The 18,283-nt window shown below is 50.2% G+C and overlaps 1 protein-coding gene and 1 non-coding gene across 2 annotated transcripts; both read right to left on the bottom strand.

Annotated features, from left to right (window-relative positions):
* Window positions 1–1,652: 1,652 nt before the first annotated feature.
* LOC117849035 (putative F-box protein At1g12855) lies at window positions 1,653–3,317 on the bottom strand. Its single transcript, XR_011897682.1, has 2 exons — window positions 2,469–3,317; window positions 1,653–2,369 (listed from the first exon to the last, which is right to left on the bottom strand). It is a non-coding gene; the product is annotated as a putative F-box protein At1g12855 (transcript).
* Window positions 3,318–10,546: 7,229 nt separating this feature from the next.
* On the bottom strand, window positions 10,547–12,420 carry LOC117846961 (uncharacterized). Its single transcript, XM_034728089.2, has one exon. It carries the CDS (start codon window positions 12,305–12,307, stop codon window positions 10,775–10,777), a length of 1,533 nt encoding a protein of 510 aa, XP_034583980.1. The 5' UTR covers window positions 12,308–12,420; the 3' UTR covers window positions 10,547–10,774.
* Window positions 12,421–18,283: the final 5,863 nt, after the last annotated feature.

Here is an 18,283-nt window from a genome sequence, read left to right as displayed (position 1 = left end):
CCATTGCACAAATATCACAGGAATAAAACAACAATACAATTCCCTATTTGACACCAGAAAAACTACTAGTTCCTTTATTGGCCTCCCTATTTGACACTGAGTTCAACTTTCGATCCTTATATGACACTCTGTTGGATTTTCCATCAGGGAACCGTTAAATTCCATGTGAAAAGACAATTTTGCCCCTGTGGGCCCACCACCCTTCTCCCTCCTCTCCTCCCCCTTCTCCCTCCTCTCCTCCCCCTTCTCCCTCCTCTGCTCCACACCACACGGGCTCGTCCGCACTATTTCTACCAATTTACAGCTAGCTGCTGCAGCTGATATTGCTCTCCTCGCTACCACTACTGCTGTCAGTGTTGCTGTTACTGTGATTGTTATCCTCCACCCGCCACGCGGATGCCGAGAAGAGCGGCCACCCGTGCCACCCCAGTGTCACGCACCTATCGGCCTCCTCTACGCAGTAGCCCTCCTCGAAGAAGAGCCCTACCAGCATCCTCGCCTACCGTAGCGCGTTGACCCCCCAGCGACACGCCAGCCAACCCAGCGCGCCCCAGCCTGTCCCGCCACCGCCGCAGTGGCTCGTGCCGCTCCCTATGCTCCGCGCCTTCGCTGCACACGATGTGGCAGATCTCCCACTCCAGGTACACCTCGGCCGCGACGTCGCCCGCGCCGCCGCTCGCCGCGTCCAGGGAGTCGAACACCGCCGAGTAGTAGAAGAGCGCCTCCATGAACCACGAACACCCTGGGACGCATGGACGACACGCAGTCGAGGACGGCGTCGATGGGTGCCCGGGCATTGTCGGCAGACGCGGACGGGTCGGCGACGAGGCGGTGGAGCTGGAGCACGGATCGTGATACCTGCAGCATCCAGGGGTGGACCTTGTCAAGGCGGTTGGCGGCCACGCCGCGGAAGGAGAAGTGGACATGCACGGAGCGCGCCAGGTCGGCGAGGCGGACGGCAACGTCGCGAAGGTCGTCACAGCCGGGCGGGGAGTACGGGCAATGCCAGTGAGGTGGAGGAACAACGGCCCCTCAGGGTGGGCCTGTGCAGACGAGCCCGTGCGGTGTGGAGCAGAGGAGGGAGAAGGGAAGGGAGAAAGGTGGTGAGGCCCACAGGGACAAAATCATTTTTTCGCAGGGCATTTAACGGTTTCCAGATGGAAAATCCAACAGAGTATCATATAAGGAACAAAAGTTGAAGTCAGTGTCAAATAAGGAACTAAATTTTTTTGAGAGATAAGAAAGAAACTAGTAGTTTTTCTTGTGACAAACAGGGAATTGTCTCAAAAACAACAAGACGATGCACAACCAGTAACTTTTTTCGGATAAAGGAAGCTTTCTTAATTTTCAAGGTCATTACATTGAGATGATACAACGTCTCGAAAATACTCTTGACCTCTGAATAGCGGGATGCACATAGCCTATAAAATAAAGTAAGATGAACCAAGCACACTAATAACCATCAATCCGTAGACTAGACCGCCACCCATACGCCTGGGTAAAAAACTCCTTGACCACCTGCGTCAATTGTGTGATGCCGCAGTAACCAATTCCTGTGAGGCTGGCTTTTGTAAAATAGCTCACTTACGGAGCCAATGTATAATCGAGAAGAATTGGGAGCTTGCCTATAAATGAAAGCTTTACATAAAGCTTCAAATTGGGAGCGCCTGCAGAATTCTTGCTCTCCCAGGAGTGCGATAATATGCTAGACTCTCCTCATATAGCATTGGAACCAGGGGCGAAAGGTTACAGCTCATTCCATTCAGCTCCTCAGATCGGTCTATGGAGTGCGACAAATTCTTCCCTGGCGAAGTACTAGAACTAGAGGGCTGATCAAGTGGCATCTGATCTCCAGCTCCAGGGCACAGAGTTTGCTCTTTCCATTTTAGAAGTGGCACTTGATCAAGTGCAATATAGTTTTCAACTTCCCGCTTCAATGGATCGTAGAAACCTAGCCTCCTACCAGTATTTAGTAGGATCCTCCCATCTGTTGGGTCAATAGCCCAAGGCACCACAATATTTGTTCCAAGGGAATAGTCGAGGCAGGACTTCAAGTAGATTGTATATGATCTATCCCACTGACCATGCTCCCATGTCCACATGCATAACTCATCTCTAACTGGGTTTGCAAGAACAGCGCACAACACCCCCTCAAGCTCTGCTACAAATGCGCGGCGAGGGCTTTGGCTATCCCATGATCTCGCAATTCTTGAAGGGCAAGGGATGACATCAAACATCCTTGTGGCAATGTTGAAAGAGACAATGGCCCGTTCATGATTTAGACCCAACCTTGGTTCGCTCATCCAGTATAACATCCCTTCCAAATAGGCAGAAGGCATGTCGTTCACAGGAAGAGGAGGTGGAGGGAGCTGCTGGACGTTCCGAGAGTCACAGTCAGTCACTGAGCATGATAAGTAATACCGACGAGATTGGTAGTCCTTAATGTGATAGAACATTTCCACAATAACATGCTCCTGTGTCAATGGGTTGAACCCCAACCCCACATTCTTATTGCCGACTGCGAAAGGATGGTGGTCTGGTTCAACAGGATTAACATGTCGTTCCAAATCTTGGTGCAGCATCAGCCCTTGGTTCCTGTACTTCCTGTGGAAACCAAGACATGGGTTGTACAGATAATCCCTTTTTTCAGTGCTGATCAGATTCAACCCGTGGAAGGCTTCGAGCAAACAAACTTTGTGTCCAGCAATGCGCCTTGATCATCAGATGCCTGTTGAAGCCATTTGTCCAAGGGAATAGAACTGAAGCCTTTTTCTCCAGTGAGTTTGCCAACAAGCATGATCTTCGGCCTTCTGTCCATGTTCTTATGCAAAAAATATGCATGACAAAAGCTGTCACTCCTGATCAAGCTGTGCCACTGCTGACAGACAAATTTGAAGTTCAGAGCTGACTTAGCCGGGAGTCGGAGAAGGATCTCTTTAGTCACCTTAGCCATGGGAGATGAGAGGGCTATCTCTTCTTTCGTTCTGTACACCGGCACTAGGGTCTCTCTAAACAAACTGAATCGAATATCACAGGGCTCAATTCGATGACATGTCTCAGTCTCCATGGTTGAGTGAATGGTTTCTAGAGTCCTAGACATGGTGTCATACGTAGAAACCTTGTGCCTGGATGTTGCGATGATTATCTTCTCACTCGGTTTGCTATCGCCAAAGGAGCCAATGACTTTAACAGCCTTCGACCCAACAAAATCTCCTGCCAGACAATTCGATTAGATGACTCAGGGACAGTGACCATTCACCGGAGCTGTAGTCCTCGAGCTTCCAGATCTCCAGCATGCTAGGCCGGCGCCTCAGAAGGTCTCGGACCATACACAAGTGGCCATCAAGCACTACCAAGTGAGATCCCGACACCGAGAAAGGCGGCGACCGCACCCAGCTAAAGGTCTCACTTGTGACAGAAAACGTCATGACGGCTGCCCTCGGCTTCTTGGCCTTGCGCCCGTCACCGATGAGGCCGGGACTAGGCGCAACAGCTGCCGAGCGCCTGCCGCTGGAGGTAGGTAGGGTTTGCGGGGGATTCTCCGCTTGACGACCTTGCTTGTCCTATAGCATCTTGATCCTGTTTGCAAGTCGCAACCGAATCGAACCCCGAAGCCCAATTTCGCCGCGCAGCCGGCCTGCATGGGATTCGGAATCTTTTAAATTTATCTACTATATCAGTATTTAAAAAAAAATGCTCGTCCATTTGAAGTTGGACTGGGCCCAAAGCCATAATAACCCATGTTTGACCTTATTTCGGCCTGCACGGCTGTGCTGAGAAATTTCGGAATCGAGCTAGAAAATGGGAAGGCATCACTGGAACAGAAAGAAGGGCATCAAGCGCCAGAGGCGGCCCAACGAGAAATCGGAAGGTGACTTCATAAAAAACAGCGCGTTTGGGCTGGACTCTCGCTACACTTAGCTCGTCTTCTCCTGGGATGAGCACCAGAAATTTCCGTAGCGGACGCGACGAGCCGACGACACGACAGTACGACGATTTTATGGTGTGAGGTGACCGACCGGTAGGAAATTCAGAGGCGCCCACCAGACCACCACTACTGTACTGCCCGGTGCGCCTCATGTGTCGCAAAACGTACGCCCCCGGAAGCAACGGGGCGGCCATCGATCAGTCAGTCTATCATCCCCGGCCGCTCGCGGGGGCAGAGGCCGACGTCTCCGGCCCGGCTCGTTCGTGTCGGAGAGCGACGGCCGGCGACCGGGATTACAAGTTTTTGTTTCGCTTTTCCTCGTTATCCAACGTAGAAGTTAAGCCACCGGCGGTGGTGGCCGCGGGAGCGGATGGAAGAACGAATATGCTCGTGGGTGGCGGTGTGGGTCTCAGGAGGTCGGCAGGAGAGACGGGGAAAACGGAACCGACCAGGACAGTCGCGTCGCGTCGCGGGTGGCGGTTTCTGGGATCATGGGATTGATGCCCGGCGGGGCCTTCACTTCGGCGAGCGACCCGATTTCGCGGTGCGTTTCTTGGAGGACGACGTGAAAAACCTGTACACGGGGATCTACTGGAGTGGTCAACTTCGTTGCTGAAATGAACTTCGTTGCGGAAATGAAATCACGGTGGCCACTACGTACTGATCCACGGCCATGGCCTGGTCATGTCACGGACAACAGCGTGGCGTGGTTAGTGGAGTAGTTGGAGGATGAGGGCATGAGGGCCATTGTCGATAGCGATCGATTGGATTCCGTTTTGTTGAAGATTTGCAAGATGTATTTGAGTTGTTCATCTTTAGAGAAATCAAGAGTACTCCTACACCGACGTCCTCAAGCTTGAGTGATCCGTCAAAATACATACCCTAATGCTCTGGACGCTCTGCTGGCGTTGGTAGTTGGTTTTCCCACCACTCTGCCCTAAAATCAACTAGTGCCTAGGACTTGATTGCGGTCCTCGACTCGACTTGAAATTCAAGGACAATGCTTCGAGTTCTAGTATCCACTTAGATATTCTTTCTGTTACATTCCGATTGTGGAGAATTTCTCCTAAGGGGTAGTCGGTGACGACAGAGATGTTGTGCTCCTGGAAGTAGTGTCGTAGTTTCCGCGATGTGAGTAGTATTGCATATAGCAATTTCTAAATTGGCGGGTATCTAGTTTTGGAATCCGACAATACCTCGCTGACGAAGTAGATGGACCTCTGTACTTTATATACATGGTCTGGTTCTGGTCTTTCAACCACGATCGACGTGCTGACGACGTTAGTAGTTGCGGGATATAAAGCAACAAGTCTTTGTTGGGGTTTGGCACTGTGAGGACCGATGGCTTTGATACGAAGTCCTTTAACTATTGCAGGGCTTGATCTGCCTCCTCGGTCCACTGGAATTTGTCTTGCCGCTTGAGTAGTTTGAAGAAGGGTATGACCCTTTCTCTGAACCTTGAGATGAATCTATTGAGAGCCGTCATGCATCCGGTCAGCTTCTGGACGTCCTTGATGCATGATGGGGCATGCATGTCAGTGAGGGTGGAGATCCTCTTAGGGTTAGCTTCAATTCCTCGGTGACTGATGATGAACTCGAGTAGTTTCCCGGAGGGTACACCGAAAACGCATTTTGTCAGGTTGAGTTTCCACCGGAATGCTCGCAAGCTTGCGAAAGTTTCTTCCAAATCCACAATCAGGTCGTCAGGATTTCTGGTCTTTAGGTTGTTGGGATTTCTGGTCTTTATGACCACATCGTCCACATACGCCTCTACGTTGTGGTGTAGCTGCTTCTTGAAGCACTCCTGGATTGCCCTTTGATAGGTAGCACCTGCGTTCTTCAGCCCGAAAAACATTCTAGTGTAGCAAAAAGCTCCGTATGGGTTGATGAACGCGGTCTTAATCTGATCTTCTTCCTTGAGAGCTATCTGGTGATACCTCGAGTAGCAATCGAGGAAACAGAGTAAAGCACACCTAGCTGTGGAGTCGATGACTTGATCAATCCTAGGGAGCCCGAAGGGATCCTTTCGACAGTGCTTGTTGAGGTCCGTGTAGTTGACACACATTCTCCACTCATTATTGTTTTTCTTTCGCACCAGGATGGGATTGGCAAGCCACTCTGAATGATAGACTTCTTTTATAAAGCCCGTCGCGAGTAGTTTGGCTAGCCCTTCTGTTTTGGGCGAATCGTCGTAGAGTAGCTTTTGGATCCACGTTTAGCAAGTGCTCGATCGACTCCCTGGGCATCATGGCATATCCGCTCGGTTGGCCTGAAGGAAACTGACGAGCGTGCTTTCCTATTTAGGATCCAGCCTTGAGCTAATCAGGACCGTCTTGGAGCTATCACCAGTTTCAAGGTCAATGGCTTTGATGTTTACTTCACTTGCTAGCTTGACCTTGGTTGTCCCCGACTTCTTTTCTGGGATCTCGAGTTCTGATGGGGACAATTTCTTGGATGCGGTGAAGACTTACATCATTGAATTTGGTACTTGAGTAGTTGCTGCTAGCTCAACGGCTTTTGTGTCGCAGTCGTACAACCTCTTTAAGTCTTCGCGGAGGGAGAGTACTCCCTTGGGCCCCATCATCTTGAGTACTAAGTACATGTAGTGCAGGATAGCCATGAATTTGGCCAATGCTGATCTTCCGAGGATAGCATGGTACGATGTTTTGAAGTCAGCCACCTCGAACCGGATGTGTTCTATCTGGTAGTGTTCTTTGATCTGAAAGATAACTGGTAAAACCACCTAAACAAGGGGTACAGTCGTATTGCCCGGGACAATCCCGTAGAACAGAAAGTTTGTTGGGGGTGAGCATATTAGTGATGTCGAGGCCCATGTTCTTCAGTGTCTTGGCGAAGAGTACATTGGGACCACTACCATCATCGGTGAGTACTTTGGTGAGTCTGGAGCCAATGACTACTAGTTTCAGGACGAGAGGATACTGTCCAGGGTCTGAGAAACTAGTCCATTGGTCTTTCCTGGAGAAAGTAATTGGCACCTCGGACCATTTAAGGAATGTTGGTGTTGCTAATTCAAAGGACATGATCTCTCGAAGGGCGAGCTTCTGGGACCGCTTAGTAGCAGTACCCAATGTGCCGCCATGATGGTGTTGGTGGGTTCTAAAATTTGCCATTGTCACCATCATCTTCGTTTTCCTTGGCCTTGCCCTTGTCCTTTAGTACCAAATGGTTCCGACAGGTTCTTCATGACTCTTCGTAGACTGAAGTAATTTATCATAGCGTGCTTGTGGTATGGGTGCCATGGGCACTATTTCTCCAGGAGCTCGTTGAATGAGGGCCTGTCATGATTCCTGCCGTCACCTTTCTTGGCTGACTGTGACATTGCCACGACAGTATTATCTGGCTTTCGCTTACGGTTGTGACCTCTTGAGTAGTTTTTTTGGTTATCATTGTAAGGACAATCGTTGCGGTTCTTGTCGTTGCATTGGCTATTGGTCTGATTATTATTGTGTTGGCCCTTGTTGCGATTGGACTCGAACCTCTCGATCTCCCTGTCTTGTTCATCTGCCCACACTTGTACCATGATCTTATGATATTTGACATCAGCGGGGCGTCTTCTACCAAAGTCCTAGAACATCCGGCGGTCGTAGAGGCCGTTTTGGAAGCAGTCTATGACATCACGCTCTGTGATATCCACAATTGTGGCTTTCTTGTCAAAGAAGCGACGCAAGTAACTCTGCAGGGTCTCGCCTTTTTGTTGTTTAACTTGAGACAAGTCGATCCTGTTGCCACGACGTTGCATTGCCCCTGTGTAGTTGTTGGTGAATGCTACCTTTAGGTCCTTCCACGTGTCGATGGAGTTCTTACCCAATAATTCGAGCCATGCGAGTGGCGTCACCTCCATGCAGATGGGGAAGTAGATGACCTTGGTGTCGTCATTTCCTCCAGCTACTTGCACTAACAGCGAGTAGCATCGGAGCTATTGGACTGGGTTCTGCTTGCCATCGTACTTGGTGATACCCGAGGGTTTGAATGTTTTGGGTAGAATTGTCCTCCTCACACATCTGGAGAAGGCGGGGAACCTGTCAGAATTATCCCCTGGGTGTTCGACTTCTTGCTCGTGCTCGTGGCGCCATTCGCAATGATGGTATGGGAGTCACGACCGGCGTTGATCTTATTGCAAACATCTTTTACTGGGCGTTCAAGCTCTGGGTTAGCCTCACGGTGGCCACGGCCTCCCGAGAGTCCCGCCCGACTACTCTCTGCTCCAGCTTGGTTTGGTCTGGCTCCTCCAATTTGACTTCGTTTGGATGGAGTGCATCTATGGCTACTGCCATGTTGACTACGCTGGGATAGGGTGCGTTGAACTGAATGTATCAGGTTCTGTTGATCGAGTTGTTTGTACGCGCGCTCTACCAATTCAGCCAATTGTCTAATGTACTTGTCTTATGGCACTGTGCAAGTAATGAGATCAATGGATGCGATGGTGGTAAGGGGAGTACGATGTTGACGCGATTGAACTGCTTTAAACACGTTATCCAAGTTCAAGATTGGCAGGTTTGCTGCAAGGTGGCGGTGGCAGCGCTCTGCTCTTGCAGCGTTTCTTGCTTGCCGTCGAGTTCTTTGAGCTTCGATCTCCTCTCCGACAATGTTGGCGGTGAGCTCATTCTACGAGACATCATCCAGGTGACGTTCATGCCGCGAATTTCTGTCCGGTTGCTCTTCTTCTTCGCCCTGTTGTCCAGTGATGAGAGCGAAGAGTTCTTGTTCCAGAGAGTAGCTTTTCGAGCTTGAAGTGATGACATCCGTGGAGCCGCCTTCTTCGTAGATGGGCATCATAGGAGCCTCTCCTAGTACGGGAGAGTGTCGAGGTAAGCGATGAGGCACGAATCGTCGTTCTTGGCGAGAGCAGGTGACTTCATATTGGGCTAGTAGATGAATCTTCCTTGGGAAGTCAATTTGATCACCGGGCCCTTTTGCGGACCTGATAAAGGGGTCTTCTCGTCTAGGTCCGAGTAGTAGTCGAGGTCCTCGATCGTATCCGTGTCGGATTGTGATATGGACAGGGTAGTTTGGTAAATAGTAGCCGCGCTGCGGAGTCTGAACGGGAATCGACTTGAGTAGTTGTCCAATTCACATGATGGCTTTTGCGCCAGCTCGTGCAGGTCAATTCGACTGGCGGGAGAAGTCGAGTTGCACTTAGACTCGCCCCCCAGTCTCTGACTAATCCAGAAATTGAAAATTTGCCAAAATTCTCGACGAGATCCTCCAGAGTTTGGCGCTGGAGCTTCTTTGTTTGCTGCTTCTTCTCTGGGATAGACGCAATGTGGCGGTGGAAATTTCTAGCGCTGTCTGCGACACAAACTCAAGAGCCGAAGATGAATGTCACGCTCGCTTTGAACGTGATGATTGGCTTGATGATGACTTGGGCCATCGAGTTCGCCAATGGATTCTCAACGAGTTTCCCTACCTGGAGTACCAGCTGTCGATGTTTAGACCCTGGCTTGATGATGACTTGGGCCATCGAGTTCGCCAGTGGATTCTTAACGAGTTCCCCTACCTGGAGTACCAGCTGTCGGTGTTTAGACCCGGCAACCTATTGAGGGGGATGTCCGAGATAGTGTTTTAGTTAATGAGGCTCGCTGAGATTAGGAACTTGAAGGTGAACACAGACACACGATTTAGACAGGTTCGGGCCGCTAGATTGCATAATACCCTACGTCTTGTGTGTTGGTTGGATTAAATTACTTTGGAGGGGGTCCCTGCCTCACCTTATATTGTCAGGGGTAGGGTTATATGTCGGTTGATTAACAAGAATAATAGTCGAATTCGACTAGGCGAGTCCTACTGTGATTGCTGCGAGTACTTTTCGTAATCCTCGACTAGTTCCTGTTTTGTCACGTAGACTACCTTATATTGTCAGGGGTAGGGTTACATGTCGGTTGATTTACAAGAATAATAGTTGAATTTGACTAGGCGAGTCCTACTGTGATTGCTGCGAGTACTTTTCGTAATCCTCGACTAGTTCCTATTTTGCCACGTAGACTACACCGTCCTGCACCATAACCTTTATATCAGATATGTATCGGTATCCAGCTCTGTATTTATGACCGTTCGAACCTCTGGTGGACCTATAGATGTACGTAAAGATCCACCTCTCTTACGCTCACGGAAAAGAAAAAGGGTGAAAGAGCCACAAAGGAGGGCATATACCCCACCTTTTCATCAGCGCACGTCGGAGTGCGTAGCACTGTAGACGAGGCTACGAAGTACACGAGCGCAGGCTGTTGCAGCGGGCAGCGCACCCCGCAAGCTACACGCACGGCGCTGAACGTAACCTGCGTTGCATTCAGTCAATTTCCCAGGCTCCGTGCAAGAGATCGCAGCGCGTTCGACTCGTAACTACTACTACGCGCACCGGCGGCATCATCATTGTTTTACCCTGGAAGAAGCATCATCGTAGCACGGGCCGCCGTGCGATCCGTGCACGCCCATGATCCCATACTTGCTCCAAGATCGGCAGAAAGATCGGCGAAGCAGAGGGGACTCTGACGTCCGAACCACCAGAAACGCCATGCCATTTAACGTCACTGTTCACCCATCAACGCCTCCTTCCTAGGCAGGCAATGATGAACCATAACAGAGTGGAAATCAATCGGATAGCTTCCAGGCTGCTCACACAATTCTTTTAGAAAAAAAAAATTCCAATTCTTACAGCTAATAACAGTCCAAAAAAACACCACTCACACTAGACTCTAGAGATCGCTGACCCAGAATATTTTAGTAGTATTTGGATCCTAACCAGAAGCTAGCTAGCCGATTCCTGCATGGAATGGAAGTATGGAACTCTCTCCGATCTCCTCCGTCGTCCTTGCAGGCAGGCAGGAGCTACTGCTTGCCGCCGCCGCTGAGCATCTCCTTGTAGTTGAGCAGCGAGTTGAGCCGCTGCAGCTGCAGCTGCTGCCGGAACTTGTTGATGAAGTCGTCGGCCCGCGCGTCGACGCCGTGGTCCGCCTCCGCCGGCTCCTCCTCCTCCACGACGCTCGAGCTCGACTTGCTCATCCTCGGCTCCTTCTTGCCCTGCTCCCGCGCCGGCTCCGACCGGCTCCGCCCGTAGTGCGCCGCCGCCTGCTTCTTCTCGTCCGCGGCCGGGGTGGCTGCGGACTCGGCGGCGGCGGGGAGGTCCGGGCCGAGGTCGCCGGAGCGGAACCGGGAGAGGCCGAACGAGCGGAGGCGCTCCAGGACGGACGGCGCGCGCGAGAGCGGCGCCGGCCGCGGGGGCGGGACGTACTCTTCTTTCTGGTGGTGCCGCGCTTGCTGCTGCCTGAAACTGTCGATGAACGCCTCCGCCCTCGCGTCGACGCTCTCGCCCGCCAAGGCCGCCTCCGCAGGGCTCGGAGCGGCGGTCTTCCTCGCCTCGGAGCTCGACTTGGCCATTCTTGGCTTGGCCTCCTGCTTCTTCTCCTTTTTATTGCTACCCTGTTCCCACGCCGGCTCGGACCGGCTCCTGTCGTAGTGCGCGTGCGCTTGCTTCTTCTCGGCCGCCGCCGCCGCCGGGGCGAGGAAGCTGTCGGTTGCTGGAATGGACGCGGCGGCGGGCTGCTCAGGAGCGAGGAAGCCGTAGAGGCCCAGGGAGCGGAGGCGGTACATGACGGACGAGGTGCGCGCCAGCGGGGCAGGTGCCGACGCTGGCGCCGGCGCCTGCGGCCGCGCCGGAGGCGGCACGTACTCTTCCTGGTAGTTGTACTCCTGCTGCAGCGGCGACGGTTCGCGCCTGAAACTCCCGGTGAACCCCTCCGCCCTCGTGTGGGCGGAGTCGTCCTCGGCGACCGCCTCGACCACCCTGGCCGGCGCCCGCGCCACCTGCGCCTTCCTCACCTCCAAGACCGACTTCTTCATCCTCGACGCCGGCGGCCTCCTCTCCTCCCGCGCGGGCGCCGGCTCCGACCGGCTCCTGGCGTAGTGCACCTCCGGCAGCTGCTGCGCCGCCGCCTCTTCCTCCACCGGAGCGGACGCGTCCTGCGAGTGGTTCGGCCCCGCCGCGGCGCCGTACTCGGGCGGGAAGTCGCCGGAGCGGAAGCGGTAGAGGCCGAAGGACCTGAGCCGGTCCAGGACAGAGGACGTGCGGGCGAGCGGCGCGGGCGGAGTCGCGTACAGCGGCTGCTGGTAGTAGTGGTCGCCGTACGCCGGCTGCTGCTGATGCGAGTGCAGCGGTTCTTGCTGGAGGTGGTAGTGGCCGTGGCCGTGGCCGTCGTCGTGGTAGTAGTGTTGCCCCCGCCGGCGGCGCTGCTGGGTGACGCGGGAGGTGAGCGCGATGGTGCCGATGACGAGGTTGACGACGAGGAACAGCGTCGCCGGGGTGAAGTACCCCCGGATCGACGCCCACGCGGCGAGCGGCGCCACGGCGTCGCCGCTGTCCATCTGCCTGGCCTGCGTGCCGGCCGCAAAGGCGCCGAGGCGGAGGATGGGATCAGGGGAACGGCTTGGGGGCGTGGGGGAGGGCGGAAGTTGTGGGGATCGGCGTCTGGTGGGGGAGTCCAACTGTTAAATGGTGGCCGGGGGCGAGGGGAGCGCGCGGGTGGGCTCCTGCTGACTTGGTGGGTGGAAAACGTGGGAATCCAAGTGCCGCCCCTCGTGCCGCGCGAGCCGACCCGCCGGGATTGCAGGCGAGGTGATGCACTGATGCCGCAGGCCGCGGCATCTTCGTATCCGCAGGGACGCGGCGGGTAGCCGGGGACGAGCATGCCTGCATGACACACGGCTTCGTACAGTCTTGAGTACAGTAGAGTCATGCTGGAAACAGTGAAGGGTTTGGATTTTGACTGCCATGCGTCATTTTCCCAAAGTTCCTGCTTGACATTATTTTTTCTCTCCCGTGCGACGTTCGCTGCACCCGCACCAGCTCACCTCGTGCAATCCCTTGTGATGTGTCTGTTACCCGCTTCTGTCGCACGGGCGGCGCAGCATGTGCGATCGTCCTCACCCGGTCACAAGCCTACAACCTCTGGTCATTGGCGTTGCCCAACGTCCTTGTGACCTTCTTCACTACCGTGTTGATCTGTTGTTCTCAGATCGACTTTCCTTAATTAATCCTTGCAAGCCCCCAGGAAACCCCAAAACATTTTACAGAACTTCCCTTACCTGTCAGTTCCACTGTCAGAGTTGAAGATGAAGACGCAAATAGGGTGTGTGGACTAGTACATTTTAATAGGATAGGGTGATTTTCCTTCACCGCTTTGTAGACATAAAAATTCCCTCTGTAATACCAGCCGCAACAAAATGAAAATGCAGGAGGGCCTGTAGCTGTAGACTTGGAGCGTACACCACACATCTCCCTGCTCTATTTGACATTTCTGCGGAGGATGCGACAAACAAAAAACAAGAACCTATGAGCAGATGGCAGATGAGATGCTTCTACAGGACAATCACATCGCATGGGTGGACCGTCCAGCATGACTTGACACACGTGGGCTCCGCTCAGTCTTGTTATCAGAGCATCTACAACAACACTCTCTATTTTACTCTCTATTTAAATTGACAAAAATATTACTCTCTCTCCATATTAAGTTTCTTATTCTAACAGACTATCAATTTCTCACTCTCCAAATCCCAACAGTTAGGTTCCTCTTTAAAAATATACACTCTCCATCCACTACAACAGCTTCTCCATTTCGTACTACAACAGCCTTTTCATTTTGCACTCTCCATTCTAAAAATTATTGTGGGTGGGACCCACACTTTGGCAAGACAAATTGACTTGCCAAAAGCTTGCTAAGTTTGGCAAGTGTGAGGGGAAGTTTGGATGGAGAGTCAGAAAGCAACTCTGTTGTATCATGATTTTCTTACCGACTTGGCAAATTTTAGCCTAGCAAGTTGGATAGCAACTCGCTTAGAGTTGCTCTTAATTTTAAACTCACCCGACACGTGCCGTCACGTGCGCTACCTGCTTGACAAATTAATCTGAACTACCCTGCCGGTCAACGATCAACCTGCGTGCTTAATCATCGCATCCGACGCTATCAGGACACCTAACAAGAAGTAGATAAGCGCTGTCGCATTTTTTCTCTCTCCTGACGGTCGCTTTCGCAGACACGATAACGTATCGAGTCCGATCTCGCATTATGTTGTCTTCGCTTGAGAACGAAACGGCACGGGAGAACACGTAATGTAGCCAGAAAACCGGTTGCAGCTCAGCTAGCACCTAACCTTTGCGTGTTCTCGATGGGCACAACTGGGATATATAGTGCATCACGAATTCAGCATCTCAACGGTGTACGTACGCTAGCAATCAATCCTGGCGTGCAAACGACCGATGCACGACTCAACCGGGACCTGCCAATCAAGGGCCACGAACTCCGGCTCGGATCAGGAACTCACATGCGACATGACCAACATCATCCATGGGGGCCACGTATCATCGAGTCTTTGTTAAGTTTAGCACCAACGCCAAAAATTGATGGTGGTAAACGACATATAAGATGACACTAACCCTACACCGTACAAGCGGCTAAAAGGTCTGTGCCGGTGGGCTGAGCACCCGCCACAGCCTTGAGCCATCACAAATGTCGTCCGTGCTGGCGGGGGCTCGTCCGCCAGCACATGCCGCTCTGTGTTGGCGGGCGACGTTAGTCACCCGCCAGCATCTGTGCTAGCGGGTGGTCATGCCACCTGCCAGTACTGTCCCATCCAATATATCATTTCCTAGGAGTTATTTATAATTTATATTTCCCGCCAGTTGTTAGTCGTTAAATTGAAATATGTATCTCCAACCACATAATAACAAACTTGAATAATAAATAATTCACATTATTCAAAACTGCATCACACATAATATATAATTCACATTATTAAAAATCCAACATTTGGAATAGAGCTATTCTTTGCCGTGCTAATATTAAAACTACTACGCCCATCTACGAAGGTCTTTGCAGTCGTCCGCCATCAACACACCATCTTTATCAAAGAATGCTCTATCCTCGTGACAAATCTCATGTTGGATGAATCTCGCCATGTCCCTGCAAATGTTGTCAATCTGTTTGTCTTCGAGCTTGGCATCGTGAGTGTCGATCCTAGACATTTGCAAGTATACACTAAATGAAGATTAGGATGTATTACTATTAGAAAGTTAGCACATGGCAATGTATAAGAGACTTACGTCTTTGGGGTTCGTCCGGTACCTCCCATTGTTTCTGAGGAACTCGCACACGTAATATTCGTATAGCGCAGTACCAAGAGGTTTCTTGTGGCACTGCAATCAAATAGAAAAATGATAAGTTGTTACTAATGATAAGTCTATATTATATAAAAAAACTAAATTTTTATGTTCTTACGAATCTATGATATATTATTTTCATAACTTTCTTCCTTTTTGGATCATGGTCCTCACCTTTTAGTATGTAAAGCTTGTACGCACTTTGATGATATAAAAATAAGAGTTAGTAATACAACTTAGGTGCATAGAATGCCAACATGCATTTAAGTACTGGTAATGAATGTCTTACTTTTGTATAATACCTATGAATTCCTTGTACCTATCTCTGCTAAATCTGGCTGAGTCGAGGACCACTGCTTCTCCTAGCTTGGGTAAAATAATGATGCAAATCTAGTGATCTCTACATTATATTAAAATAATTTATATTATAGACGGCATTAAATAGCATCAAGTATATATAGTAATTAAAACTAGCTAGCTTACTGAAAATTGTAAGGAGCCATGATACGATCCTTGTTAGCCTTTTCCCTCGTTACTCTTGCAATGTATACGAACACTTTATGCATTTTATCTCTGTGGGCTTTTAATTTTATAGCATTTTTCTCCGCTTATGTTTGTGCTGCTTCCATTTGTGCTTTGATCATTTCCGTCATTTGAGCTTGTGCTCTGGCTCGCTTATTTGTGCTGGGTCTAGGTACGCTGCTTTGAACGTGCCATTCATCAATTCTTCCACCTTCCATTGCATCCTGCAGAATAGGTCGCTCAGGTACATGACATATAAAATATATACATATAAAATATATACGCATGTATTTAAAACTCATGTATGCGGTACATATGGACTTAGAAGCACCATACAGTAATGAGATTCATGTCGAGGTGTTGTCGACGGTAAAGTCTGTGTAAATCCTTGAAATCGATCACAATCTGGTAATCGAGAACACCAAGGAAAATCTTAGTTGGGACATGCATGGTGATTGCTCGAATGTCTTACTTCATTGCATTCATGATCCATCCATGCAGCTTATTCAGTTCCCATGAGCCCTCCAGCAGATCCCACCGATACAATAATGGTTTGCCATGCTCATAATCGATTGAGACTTCATTTGACGCAACCTTTTCCTTTTGCTGAGAGGCGCTGCAAGTTACAGATTTTTCACCAGAAGATGAAGCCTTCTTTTTCAATACGTTTAAAAACATGTCAACTTCTGTTGATGGAGCCTTTTGATCATATGTGCTAACCATAGGAGGTACCGCTGGCCTCTAGGGAGGTGGAGATGCCGGTGAAGACGATGTTGTTTTAATAACTTCTAAATCATCTATATCCTGTATTTTCCATATCCATACGATCGAGTCCTTAGGTTTCCGAAATAGTGTAATGGAAAAAGAAGTGCTTCGAATCATTGCTATTTGACTCGGACCTGTTCTGAAAAAGTCGAGGTATTTCGAATTGTTTGTTGACACGGACAAAGTAAGGGAAAACCTCTGAAAGAATTTCATCGCCTTGGAGTAGTGATGTCCAATCTTCCTCATTGAGAGCTTCTCGGATAGGCGATAGCATTGGCTGCTCATCCTCATGGGTAGCTTCCTGCACATGTGACAGCGTCGGCTGCTCTGTGTCAACATTTGAATCTAGAAGGGGTAGTTCTTGGCTCGGCCATGAGGTTTCTGGCAATGCATTATTCAGAACGATATCTTGACGATGCCACAGTATATACTAGTTCATCGCATCACTGAGAACCTCAATCCCCTCATTAGTTGGGATGTCTATCTCGCACGACTCATCCAACACCATAACAACTTGCACCCAGGCTTATTCTGGCGGGGGTGCCTTTGGGAACACATGATCCGTTACTACCATGCCGGTTGCGAGCTCTCGAAACTTATTTTGTTTCCTTCCATAAGGTATAACCAACCTAGATGGTGTATCCACTTGTATGTCATCAATGGGATACCTCACGTTTGCAATGGAGCCAGCACTACTCGGAGCAACGAATCCTGTGTGGGCAAGCAGCATGGTTGGTTCTGCCTATCGTTGAGCATCGAATATTGTCGGATCAGCAACTGTTGCTAGGTACTGGATGGCCAAGAACTCCACGAACTCCTGCTTGGCGATTTCTCTCATCTTCTCTTCAAGGTTTTTCATATAATGGTCGTGCTTCCTGTAGCTTGCTTGGTCGTTGGGAATGCTTTACCCTAGGGTAATGTTGATGACATCTGTCGAACACGCCCAGAGTGCTCCACGGTTTCGATTGCCCTGTCCGGCTTGAAAAGACCCTTCTTTTGTGCCTCGGCGAGCTGTTCCAACATTTCGTAAATTTTGCTTGTTGTTGGGTGTTTGAATTTAACCTTGCTGTCGGGTGTTACTTTCAGAATTCGAGCTAGTACCCAATTCCTGCCGCACTCATCTAAGCCTTCAAACATATCCGGTAAACCAACTCTCCTCCGTTCTTCTTCCTCTCTCCTCCATTTAGCGATCTTAGCTGCATACACTCCCGCACCCAAGTGATGGGGGTTCTGGGCGGCTTTCATAGCCTTCGCGGTATTTTCTTTGCTCAGGGCTTTTGCTTCCGGCATGTTTTTCTATTGTATGAACTCTTCCCACATTTTTGGAGGAATCCTATTGAAATCTTCCCTAGCATTCTTACCTTTCTATACATATTCTTTATTAAGAGTAGACCTCCAATTCCTGAAACATCTCCCAAGGAGGCCCTCAGCAAAGTTTCTTGCGAATTTCTCTTGACCTTCAAGAAAAGTGAACCTTTCTTTCAATGTGACCCACAATACATCCTTTGTAGTGGTAGGCACATTCTTTCAATTACTAGTCATGATTCAGGTCTGCAATTTATCCCTGATAATAGCTCCACATATGTTCCGAAACCTATCAGATATCCCCTCAGGTAATATGGGCTCACTTTTAGCGCCAAGCTCTTCTATTATGAGAGTACCTTTTTTCAGGGATCTGGTTTCGGCTTCATTTCCCACGTTTCCTTTTTGGATTAGTACTAGAAGTAGTAGTAGTTGAAGGTTGTGGTGCAGAGGCATCTACCTCCTCTTCATGCAGAGTAGATGTTCTACAACATCGCGGTGCGGAATGAACCATGGATTGGTCATCGTTCTATGGAGAAAATAATAGTTGGAGTTTATCATCTTCATATGAACAACAAACCATCACTAGCTAGTAT

This window comes from Setaria viridis, chromosome 3 (assembly GCF_005286985.2).
Source record: "Setaria viridis chromosome 3, Setaria_viridis_v4.0, whole genome shotgun sequence".
NCBI classification, from domain to species: Eukaryota; Viridiplantae; Streptophyta; class Magnoliopsida; order Poales; family Poaceae; genus Setaria; species Setaria viridis.
This window is presented reverse-complemented; position numbering and strand designations above follow the sequence as displayed.

Excerpts from the sequence above, each read along its gene's own strand:
- LOC117846961 (XM_034728089.2), bottom strand. The coding sequence starts at position 12,307 with ATGGACAGCGGCGACGCCGTGGCGCCGCTCGCCGCGTGGGCGTCGATC.